Below are 12,905 nucleotides of genomic sequence, written 5' to 3' on the forward strand. Positions count from 1 at the left end.
AGAAAAAAATCTTTGAAGAGGAATCCAGAATTAGGAGGATGTTATGGTGAATGAGCCTGAGATACGCCCAGTCATTCACTTCTGTCACTGCAGCAGATGTTCTGTGTTTATTTTGGAAAAAAAAAACACCTCTTGATGATGGGGTTTTCCAGCTTGCTACCTTTCCTTTTCCTTTTCTACATTCAGTGCATTGATATGAAATTACTGTGTATCAGAGACTTGTTTCAATTAGTTAACAAAGATGTTTTCCATTTGCAGGTTGTCTCTTTGAGAAACGCTTGTGCTCACGACAGGAGATCTGTCACAATGGTAAGAACAGATTTTTATTTAAATATGCAAGAGATACCTAAATGCTGTGGTATAAGCTTGGAGTAAAACCATGAGAAGACTGCTATGACTATGCCATCTGCTTCTGGTCATGCTCAGTGGTACACCCCCCTTCCCCCCAAAAAACCCCCATATAACACTCTAGTTAGATATTATACCTTTATCCTACAGTGCTTGACCCTCTTGCCTTTCAAGACACTCTAGTATTGTCCCTTTCAAATATTTCTCCATCTGCTTTGACCAAATGACCCTATGGTGACAAGCCTTCCAGTGGGACCTCTGTGCCCATGTGATATTCACATTACCTTTTCAGATGACAATGTAGTGAAGAATTCTAAAATTTTTATTATGCTGTCTTAAGGAATTGTTCTGTTGTGTAGATTGTATTGTATTGACCCCCTACTTTTGACACCTACTGCACGCCCAACCTACCTGGAAAGGGGTCTCTCTTTGAACTGCCTTTCCTGAGGTTTCTTCCATTTTTCCCTACAAGGTTTTTATTGGGAGTTTTTCCTTGTCTTCTCAGAGAGTCAAGGCTGGGGGGCTGTCAAAAGGCAGGGCCTGTTAAAGCCCATTGCGGCACTTCCTGTGTGATTTTGGGCTATACAAAAATAAACTGTATTGTATTGTAAACTGTAAGAATCTGTTAGCAATTCTAGCCTCTGACAGGAGCAGCCGAAAGAAGAAAAAGTGTTGAGCCTTGAAAAAGGAAGGCCTGCACAAAGTCACAATAGGAAATGTGTGAGAACTACAAAAAAGGACCTGTCAAGTTTAATTTATAGGACAGCAGTTTATATAATTTATATGGTTTATAGAACAACATGAGCCCATTTACCAAAAAAAAGTATGAAGACATAAAAAGGAAGCATAAGAGTGCAGTGTGAATGCTAGTGTGGAAATTAAGAAATGATTTTAAATAATTAAAACTTGTTTGTGCAAATGCCTTTGTGTTGGAATTTGTGACTAGACACACTTGAGTTAAAAAGAAGGTTAAAGGCAGAAGTCTTCTTGTACTGTTTTGTTGAATGTGAAACGTTCAACATGTTTTTGCTTACTACATCACTGCTGTGGTCTCATTTCTTTCTTGTTCACTTCAGTGTTCCTCAAAAAGACATTTGCGCCCAAGTTGTGTTAATGATAGCTCTGATTACACCAGTTCTTCTCTCTTTACCCTGTTCATCCAGACCTTCTCTCGAACTTCTTGTTGATCTTGACCCTTGCTATTTCTCATAAGTCCTTTCTGCCCTGTGCTGCTTATCCAACTTTCCCAATTCTTCTCTTGATGCTCTGTGGTCTTCCAACTGGTCTACTGTCACCATTCTTCTTGTTTCTCTGTACTCAAATGGGCACCACTGCCCTAATGCCAAGCATGCCTATGAAAAGGTCATCTCTGACAAAGGAGCACTGGAGTCATTGGGTAGAAAGGGTCCTTTCATCAGATTGGCCAGCCTACCACTGACTCAGCTGTGGAATGGCCAGTAGGGAGGAGCCAGCTTGTTGGCTGAGTTCTCCAGGACTCTGAACCAATCTGAATTGTCAAGTGTAAAATTATCTTCTCTTGCATTTTGTTTTGTAATTGTACTATCGCTATTGTACTATTGTATTTCTGAAGTGGCAATGAATAGATTGGCCATCTAGATCTTTGACGAGGATTACTTGTGTTCTGGTCCGTATATTGTTTTGTATATTTTTTGACACCCATTGCACATCCAACCTATTTGGAAAGGGTTTATCTCTCTGAATTGCCTTCCTCAAGATTTCTTCCCTTTTTTTCCTACAAGGTTTTTTGGGAGTCTTTCCTTATCTTCTTAGGGAGTCAAGGCTGGGGTTGGCTGTCAAAAACAAGGCCTGTTAAAGCCCATTGCAGTACTCCTTGTGCAATTTTGGGTTATACAAAAAATAAATTATTGTTCTTGTTTTAATATTATTTCCCTGCTTTCTTTGCCATTCTTGTCTTGCCCTTTTCAACCATGTTCTGATCACCCCAGATCTCTTTTGAATTTGTTCTAATCCTGATGTGCACTCCTCAATGCAGCTCTTCATACCATACCCTTTCACGCCACCCCATCTTTTCAAGTCATGTTTACTATTGCTCTGACCTCTGCTAGCTGTACCTTAGCTAAACCAGCACTGCTCATTCAGCATTTCTTACCTTTGTTCCACTCACATTCTCCTCCTGCCCTTCTGCTCTACCTACTTTGTTGCTTCTCACATTGTCCTCCTAACCCAGACCTGCTTAGTCCTGTTTGTCTGAGACACCATCTCTCATGAACTATTTCTTACCTATGCTGTGCGCTCAGCCCTCCTCTTCCTACTGATAATGCTCTATCCTGCACCCCTTGATCTGCTTTCCTGCATTCCCCCTCACCTGGCACTTTTGCACTACTTACTCCAGTTTTTTTTTTTTTTGGTGCTGAGGAGTCGTTGGCTTTTTCCACCTGCCAGCTTACATGAAGTGTTTAACCTGTGCATGTTTTTTTAAGGACACAGCAGATGCATAGTGTGTTCGAATTCTATCTTTCTTTCTCTCTCTCTCAAAATAATAAAAGGTTCACATAGTTAATATTTTTGTAGCTAACTGCTTTAATCTGAGGTCTTTTACTTGTAGCCTCCCCTAGAGGTTAGTGCAGCATTTCCCCTTTTTCCCAGTCCTCTTTTTGTGGAGCTGTTATTTTGCCCGTAAGAGGTGTGAATGAGCAAGTTGGTGTCAGCCTGCAGGCCAACATGACAAAGGACAGACCTGTCTAATGGCACTATTCCCTTGGGAACAGAGCAGCCGTGCTGGAGTACTTTTGTCAAATAGATATTCACATATTACCAGCTGCTCTTTCACTGGGTCTCCCTGGCAACAGTGACATCAGCAGGCTCCCACTCAGTTGACTCAGCCTGCTTAAGATGACTCACTGGCCAGGGTACACCAGAATTGGACAATAATTTAAAAAAAAGGCAACTGGTGACCGAGAAGCCTATCATTCAGTCACAGTACAGGAGTACTTAACAGAAGTGTGTGTGTACAGTATATATATATATATATATATATATACACACCTGTATTGACCTCTATGTATGTATGTATGTACCTGTATATATATCTTATATATTCTCAAGCTGCACTAGCAGTCAGGGCACATGACTGGACAGACATAGTGTGGGGTCTACTTTGGCTAAGAGGACTATCAGTGAGGCCAACAAGCACTGAGGCCTGAATCCTTTACAGAGGTTGCCAGATAGTTGTATTGCTCCATTGTATAATACAGTTGTGAACACAGACTACTTTTAAGGATAGTGGTCAATATTCATCTCCTCAAAGAAGCCACTTGTCAGCACATTTACAAAGCCTACATCGAGTAGTCATGTCCAGGCACACTTGATCAATGCATCAAAGTGAGCAAAAATGTGTCTATGGACTTAGCAGTTTACACATTTTAGGACATACAGTATGTCCAGGCAGTAACTTGGCCCAATGGATAGCACATAATAAATATATATATTGATTGTGAGATGAGCCTCGGACACAGACAGACGGACAATGTTTGGTCACCCAACACACACATATTTATTTACACTACAGTTTCACAGTGCACAACCCAGTGCCTCTGCACCAATCCCCAAAAGTCCAGGTATCTCTCTCAAGTGCGTTTCTTAAAGCCGCCTCCACTCCTCTCTCGCAAGACTCCCGTCCACTTCCAGTCGACTCCAGTCCTCATATGGAGGGAGGCGGCCCCTTTTATACAAGCCCAAATGGGCTCCAGGTGCTTCCTGACACTCCCCTGTGGTCACTCCCCTGTGTGGCGGAAGTGCTGGCTGCGCACCCGGAAGCCCTCCGGGTATCCCCAGTCTTCTTCCCCCCAGCACTTCCTGGTGTGGCAGAAGTGCTGAGGTCCAGGGTGGCTGCCCCTACATTGTCTGAAATGGGCGCACGCCCTCTTCTGGTCCTCCAAGGCTATATATATATATATATATATATATATATATATATATATATATATATATATATATATATATATATATACAAACACACACACACACACACACACACACACACACACACAGTGCATCCGGAAGTAATGTTACAGCCTTATTCCAAAATGGATTAAATTCATTTTTTTCCTCAGAATTCTACACACAACACCCCATAATGACAATGTGAAAAAGTTTACTTGAGGTTTTTGCAAATTTTTTTAAAATAAAAAAAACGGAGAAATCACATGTACATAAATATTCACAGCCTTTGCTCAATACTTTGTCGATGCACCTTCGGCAGCAATTACAGCCTCAAATCTTTTTGAATATGATGCCACAAGCTTGGCACACCTATCCTTGGCCAGTTTCGCCCATTCCTCTTTGCAGCACCTCTCAAGCTCCATCAGGTTGGAAGGGAAGCGTCGGTGCACAGCCATTTTAAGATCTCTCCAGAGATTTTCATTTAGATTCAAGTCTGGGCTCTGGCTGGGCCACTCAAGGACATTCACAGAGTTGTCCTGAAGCCACTCCTTTGATATCTTGGCTGTGTGCTTAGGGTCGTTGTCCTACTGAAAGATGAACCATCGCCCTAGTTTGAGGTCAAGAGCGCTCTGGAGTAGATTTTCATCCAGGATGTCTCTGTACATTGCTGCAGTCATCTTTCCCTTTATCCTGACTAGTCTCCCAGTTCCTGCCGCTGAAAAACATCCCTGCAGCATGATGCTGCCACCACCATGCTTCACCGTAGGGATGGTATTGGCCTTGTGATGAGCGGTGCCTGGTTTCCTCCAAACGTGACGCCTGGCATTCACACCAAAGAATTCAATCTTTGTCTCATCAGACCAGAGAATTTTGTTTCTCATGGTCTGAGAGTCCTCAGGTGCCTTTTGGCAAACTCCAGGCGGGCTGCCATGTGCCTTTTACTAAGCAGTGGCTTCCGTCTGGCCACTCTACCATACAGGCCTGATTGGTGGATTGCTGCAGAGATGGTTGTCCTTCTGGAAGGTTCTCCTCTCTCCACAGAGGACCTCTGGAGCTCTGACAGAGTGACCATCGGGTTCTTGGTCACCTCCCTGACTAAGGCCCTTCTCCCCCGATCTCTCAGTTTAGATGGCTGGCCAGCTCTAGGAAGAGTCCTGGTGGTTTCGAACTTCTTCCACTTACGGATGATGGAGGCCACTGTGCTCATTGGGACCTTCAAAGCAGCAGAATTTTTTCTGTAACCTTCCCCAGATTTGTGCCTCGAGACAGTCCTGTCTCGGAGGTCTGCAGACAATTCCTTTGACTTCATGCTTGGTTTGTGCTCTGACATGAACTGTCAACTGTGGGACCTTATATAGACTGGTGTGTGCCTTTCCAAATCATGTCCAATCAACTGAATTTACCACAAGTGGACTCCAATTAAGCTGCAGAAACATCTCAAGAATGATCGGGGAAACAGGATGCACCTGAGCTCAATTTTGAGCTTCATGGCAAAGGCTGTGAATACTTATGTACATGTGCTTTCTCAATTTTTTTTATTTTTAATAAATTTGCAGGCGGCACGGTGGCACAGTGGTAGCTCTGCTGCCTCGCAGTTAGGAGACCTGGGTTCGCTTCCCGGGTCCTCCCTGCGTGGAGTTTGCATGTTCTCCCCGTGTCTGCGTGGGTTTCCTCCGGGCACTCCGGTTTCCTCCCACAATCCAAAGACATGCAGGTTAGGTGGATTGGCGATTCTAAATTGGCCCTAGTGTGTGCTTGGTGTGTGGGTGTGTTTGTGTGTGTCCTGCGGTGGGTTGGCACCCTGCCCAGGATTGGTTCCTGCCTTGTGCCCTGTGTTGGATGGGATTGGCTCCAGCAGACCCCCGTGACCCTGTTCGGATTCAGCGGGTTAGAGTATGGATGGATGGATGGATAAATTTGCAAAAATCTCAAGTAAACTTTTTTCACGTCATTATGGGGTGTTGTGTGTAGAATTCTGAGGAAAAAAATGAATTTAATCCATTTTGGAATAAGGCTGTAACATAACAAAATGTGGAAAAAGTGATGCGCTGTGAGTACTTTCCGGATGCACTGTAAATATATATATATATTTTATTAAAAAAATCCTGGAAAAGAGAAGCAGGGCGACGAGACGTGATCTTCACGGAACACACTTAAAAGACCCACAAGACGCAAACAATATCAAGTAAGAGCATGGACAGCAAAACACTCAGTCGTGTAAAGTCATGTAGCACACACAAATCCTGTGCTCTTAGCACATATAAAGCGTATAAGGATAATATGTTCAAGATGAAATGTCAACGACTAAGCAAAGAAAAGAGACCCAAAAGCGTTGGAGAGAAGAATAGACAGATAAGAGGTTATGAAAGCATTTGAATTCGAAAGGCTGAAACGATGGCGCGATACACATGCAGAGAAAGGTAAAGAATATGAGAGCAGTAAAATTCGAAAGTATTGTAGCATCCCAGCCAGGTTGAAGCCTTTTTTGTTTTAAGTGACTGTTAGGTCCAAATGAGGGAGGGCGGAGTATAGCATTGAAGACTGATAGCAGGGTATTGATTGATGATGTAAGGGGGTCTAAAAAGTTAGTTAGATTGTCACGTGTCCTTGATACCCATGGGGATGCCTGCTTTCTAGTACCCTGTAGGAACATATGTTTTCAGAGCTTACCATCCCAGAGCTTCCAAACTGGCAGACTGATTTAATACTGTGATGGATATGGGTGGGCTCCACACTCCCTGCTGTATGCGACAGCCTTTGATCCCGCAACAGTCAGTAACAAAACCGGGACAAGCGAGGCAAATGAGAATGTACACAGCAAGGGATAGGTATTAAGTTGCCATAGTGCTTTTATTAAAAAAAAAAAAAAATCAAAACCGTGTCCCCAATTGCAGTTCCTAAATATCTTCAATAAATAAATAAGTGAAATCCATGAGATCAAAATCCAGCTTTAAAACAAGGAATGTGAAGCAATAGAGTCATTGGATCTTTAATGTACAGACAAACAAGCCCAGCACAACTCCATCTTTGTTTCCCCGGCTCACCCATTGCTCGTTCAGCTGGCAGTAACGTTAACAGCCGCAATTTTCATCACCCGACTCCCGTCTTAGCTGCCCATTTGGCTCTGGCCAGACTGGCTGGGGTCGGTCCTCCTCGTGTCATATTTTACACACCCACAGTTACACCTTGGATCCCTAGGGAGGAGTCCTCCATGCTCACATACCAGCCTGTAGAATGCCACTCCATCGTTCCTTCATGAGGCACAAGATTGTGCTGCCCTTTCTCCAGTAGCTGTCTGGCCCGTCTCTTCTCTCCACCTAATGCTGCTCTCTCCACCCACTGTTTCCATTCTCTCTTCCTGTTTATTTTTTTCCTCCCCCCTCACTGCTGTGTCAGTTCCTTTTATATTGACACTACCAATGGGGTGCAGGTTTGCATGTACTGCTCCCACAAAGGAACTAAAGAGGCACCTGCCTGCCACATGCACTTGCACATGCAGGTAACCCTCCCATCAGTTACTGGAGTGAAGCATGTTCACACACTCACCCCTCGCCTAAATAGAGACAGCACTTTGCAGGCACATTTATTTAAAATCATGTCATCGCCACAGACCACTCTTCACTTATACCAGCTGTCAGTGTGGGGTTTTCATTCCCAAAAATCTTTCCTAATGCATCTGAGTTAGTAAACATGTACAGTAAATGGACTTCTACAAGTTCCAATAGTTGATGACATTGTCTGAGCAGATGCTGTAATCATTAAACTTGTTTAAACAGTGACTTATAGCATATTTGTATGTAGAACACCTGACTAGGCATACTCTAGAACTAGTGACCAGTATTGTTGTCCATAATAGATCCATTGATCAGCACATACTTCCAAACAGGATCATTCTAAAGTAATGGCCAGTGCACACATTAAGACTTCAAATGTCTTAGTGGAGAATTAACGTGTTGGGAACTGGTTCACACTAATGTTGTTAGTGCCCATCCAAATTCATAAGAAGCCTTCTGTCGAAAATATTGTGTGATTGATAAAACATGCACACTGGATTCATCTTGTGATAAGTTAAGATTGTATCAGAAAACACTACTGGGGAATCTTTATACCGATGGCAATATACCCTTATAATGCCTTAGTTGGACTGTAACTGTAAAGTACTTTCTACATGTATGTATCTATGCATTGTATTAATTATTTTGCTTGGAAGATAGTCAGCTTTCCTCCCACATCCCAAGGATGAGTGTCTCTGTATAAATTGGTATTGGTGAGTGTGCACTAAATGCACAAACATAACCACACTCTCATAAAGACATCAGTTAACCTTTCATGTGTATATATGGAAGGAAGCTAAGAAACCACATTCAGACATATATGATTGACCAGCCTGAGGACTGAACCTGAATTGACAGAACAGTGACATATGAGTGGTAATTATTGTGCTAACCCTTTGCAAAAAAAATTATTTGGTCTTCTATTTGGATTTTCTTTTGTAATCAAGTTTATGATTTGTACAAAGAGAAAAAAGAAAAATAATTCTACTTAGAGAAAAATAACTTGCTGGATCTAGGATATGCATAATTTGCTGAAGTGTACTGTTATGCAGAATTCTGTTCCATAGTTTATTCCAGTTGTTTTCTCGAAATTTGCTGGCCCAGCACCTTTGTGTGCTGTTCATCTAGGCATTGCAACCTTTTTAATAAACACAAACCATTACACAGTACTTAGATTTGCTCATTTGGAAGCCATCACTTTAGTACACATTAGAACAACTGTCATGAGAACAGAGAGTGGAAGGTTTCTTAAGTCCCATGCTCCACCATACTACTGGGTAATTTATTTCTTGTGTCTCTGGTTCTTAACATGGAGACAAACTTTCTAACATTAGTGTAGTTTTTATCCAAAGGTATGTGATCAGTGTATAGAGAGATCATCATCTGTCCCAAATGTTTTCAAAGATCTTTCACAGAGCAGGGTGGTCAGTCACCTTTCAGTACCAGGTTTCTGCTAAATGAATATTGATTCAGTTATTCCCTCTTGAGAGTCTGAATGGTTTCTTATGTCAATAAACATCAACAGGAGGCTGGTCATGGATGGAATGCTTTCATCTATAATGGAGGGTGTGCCTTGGAAACTGCAGCAGTAGATTCGCAGTGTGGTCAGGCAAGAAGATTAGATTCAAACTGTAAAGGAACATACATAGAAAGCAGCATGTTCCAAAGCTGTTGTTAGAAAAAGCGAGTGAAGCAGAAGGCAGATCCTGTTAATAACTTTGTCTGTTCTCTGCACAGAAAATGGCTAGCGTGTGCTGGCGTTACTTTTGCTATGGCATTGTAAGTGCCTAACAGGATTGAAAGGTGTTTCAGGGCAGCCTAACATCTCAGAAAATGGTGGTATGTGTACAGCACCTTGTTCAGTCAACTGATATACACCTTATGCAACTATTGTTTCCCTTGGAAAATAATGGCATTACAAGAACAGAAAGTTAATGTGAGAGAAAGCTATTTGATATACAAACCTGGAGTACTTGTATAAAGTACAGAAGGAAGGGCTAAGTTCAATCAGTAAATTCAATAAAGAATAAGCCAAGAGAAAACAAATAATTTATTGCCCAATATGCCTTCCTTTCAACACATGGGGTTCCAAGAGAACTTCCCCAGCAATGTATTTCACTAATACTCCTTGAAACAACCTCCAATACAAGCTTTACCACCTCTGGCCTCTGTTCCTTCTTCAAATGTACATATATTTATTTGACTACCACCTTTATCAAAGGTGACTTACAACATTTGGGATAAAATTGGATATATTTTTTTTGCTTTTCCAGTTGGAACACTGGCAGGTAAAATAACCTGCTAATGGTCATACAGTGCCAGTATCAGAATGTATTCCCACAACCTCAAGTTTTGAAGTCCAAAGTCTTAACCACTCCACCACACTATCCTTTTGCTTTATTTAGTATTTACCACCAACCTATGAACTTTAGGCTGACTTGGCCTTTTACTTGAAGAACGTTATAGCCCCTTCCAGGCTGACATCAAGAGCCACTTCTGGAGTCAGAAATGCCTTTTGAAACCTTGGTTCATTCTTATAGAAATCCCCATAGCAACTACAGTTTTTAGTATTTAAAGGGCCTACGGAGGCCTGTTTAACATCACAGACGTTCCTTCTGGCATCTGTTGACAAGGGATGGCTACTTTATTGACCAGTGTTTGCCCACGGTCCTTCCAATATTTTATAATCCTAGAAATACCAACTTCTGGAGATCCTTCCTTTATAAGAAGACCAAATAGATAGAGGTGGCTACACAATTTTCCACTGTTAGTGTCCTTATTGCCAGGTTGACGTATGTCCCATCATTGGTCCCAAAATACTGAAATTTACTGCAGTTCTGGTACCAACCAGTCTTGACTAACACCTCACAGGTTTTAAAGAGTCTCTTGTTACTATCTTACTATATCAAGTATTTTTGCCCCCTGTAGAGTGTCATAGTTGACTTTCAGGCTATAGTGGGATGAGGCTTTAATAATTATCACCAAGAGATTAAAAGTATTTAATTATTCTACTGGTTCAAATGTGTTAAAGAAAAGTCACTTCAATGAATCCCAGCCAATAAAAGAGAGTTCTATGTGTTACAGATGGCCTGTTTGGCCAATGTCAGGACCCATTAAAACATGACACTGTTCTCTACGAGGTGTCCATCCCTGATCTTCAGAGACTGCAGCAGGTTCTCAAGCAGCTCATGTTACAAGGTGGGTATAAAAGTGTCTGTTTGGAAGTTGTCAAAGAATGAAGAGATTATTGGGGGAGTTGGGGGTATTTAGTGTAATTCCAGCACTTTGCTGTTTCTAAAAGGTAGAAACTAATGAAGCAGTCAGCTTTGCTCACCAATTCCAGTGTCAATAACTGTCATAGGTTACTAAAAGTGAGGCAGTGAGAGAATTGTATGGGAGAGTGTTGTTATCAATATGGATGAATTTACTGTATACAATATATTAGACTGTAAGCTGAGTGAATGATCGTAAAGGCACCATTTAACTCTATATAGTGCCATTCATAGTGTGCCTCATCACAACGTGCTTTGTAGACTAAATAAGAAAGCAATTTATTTTTAAATCTACGAGGAAATTTGATAGTAAGTTAGTGAGAATGTACGTCTGAGAACATCTGAGAGAATGTATTGTGTAGTGCAGGAAAGCAGCTGTTAATGTCTGTGCAATTTGGTGTGAGTTCAGTGTACTTTGTTTTGTGTAATTTCATCTTTGGTGCTTTACATTATAATATATTACATAAATATGTGTTTAGCCCTTACAAGCAAACAACCTAACTGACTCACTTTGTGTTATATATTGAAGCATAGTTAATAATTAACCCTAAAACGTAGTTATATGACATAAGACTGTAACTGCTAGTCCTCACTACCTTAGTTTAATAGATATCTGTGAATGTATTAAATGAGGTGTGCATGTGGACCTAATGTAGTTGTGTTTGAACGTTATTAGAGTTTGAGTACAGATGTATTCAAGATGCATCTGAAAGAATGACATCAGTGAGTAAAAGTGCAGCAGCAGCATATGTGAAGCTACAAGCCTGCTCTTTTAATATTAAAGCATGTATGTGAGTGAGCAATGTCAGTAGGTGTGCCACATTCATACAGTAGCTATGTGTTTGTGAAGATGGTGCATTTTAGGACATATACCAAAATCAGTATTTTGTATCCACCTGTAGTTGTGCTTATGAGAACAGCATGCATGTACATGTGAATAAGAAAGGTGTGACAGCACATTCATCTGTATGGTTAGCTCCTTACTGACAGGTATATCTTCTTTTCTTCTCATCTCTCTCTCATGATTGCAGGTCTATCCTGGCAAGATGACATCACACAGTATATCATCTCCAAGGAGATGGGCCGACTGCCCCGTGTGTCCTCTTCATCTCCACAGAAGGAGGCGGGTCCAGAAAAGTAATTTGTCTGAGCAGTTGTTGGGGTGGAGAATGGCAATGTCAAAGAGGAGAAAATGGTGTGATGCTTGGCCTGGCCAACTTACTGTGTTTCTTTAGCAGAGTGTGTGTGTCCATTAGGAAGAGATGTGTCAACTCTCAATCAAGCTACATTCTATATACCATGACTTGTGCTTTCATTTATGTTGCATCAAAGGCAAACAATATCTACAGTTTTCAATACCTTCAGTTTTCTAGTATGCCATCTGATCCCCTGTACCTCTAGGATGAAAAAGATTTCTGGCTTTAGAGGTGAGGCAATTAATAGATGAATTAATAAGTGGATAATATTGCTTAAAGTGTTAGGATAATTTGTGCTTAACCAAAAAACAGGCAATTTGAGAAGTAGTTAAAAAAATAGGGCAGATGCGGGCAATCAAAGATGGAAGGAGTATCTGGGAAATTTAGGTGAAGCAGTTGCAATAGTTTAAGCAGTGAGAGATCATTAAAAGGGCACTTTGTCAGAGTAATGTAGAATGGAGCAGTAAGAAGGCATGGAAGAGAGAGAAGGTAAGGATGGATCAGATCACAGAGCAGTAAGCAATGTCATGACAGCATTTGCTCATTAAGGTGTATATAGTAAGAAGACTGGGGGATAGGATACAAGGAAAATTTGGGCTGAAGTGATATGA

At 41.4% G+C, this 12,905-nt stretch overlaps 1 protein-coding gene across 1 annotated transcript in view; it reads left to right on the forward strand.

Annotated features, from left to right (window-relative positions):
- The window catches only part of LOC120531269 (receptor-type tyrosine-protein phosphatase-like N), a 119,905-nt gene that overhangs the window by 25,592 nt on the left and 81,408 nt on the right, over positions 1–12,905 (forward strand). The window contains exons 2-4 of the mRNA XM_039756525.1: positions 259–309; positions 10,911–11,024; positions 12,130–12,235. Coding sequence (XP_039612459.1) covers positions 259–309; positions 10,911–11,024; positions 12,130–12,235 — 271 coding nt within the window. The remainder of the gene's footprint in view (positions 1–258; positions 310–10,910; positions 11,025–12,129; positions 12,236–12,905) is intronic.

Source organism: Polypterus senegalus, chromosome 6, assembly GCF_016835505.1.
Source record: "Polypterus senegalus isolate Bchr_013 chromosome 6, ASM1683550v1, whole genome shotgun sequence".
NCBI lineage: Eukaryota > Metazoa > Chordata > Cladistia > Polypteriformes > Polypteridae > Polypterus > Polypterus senegalus.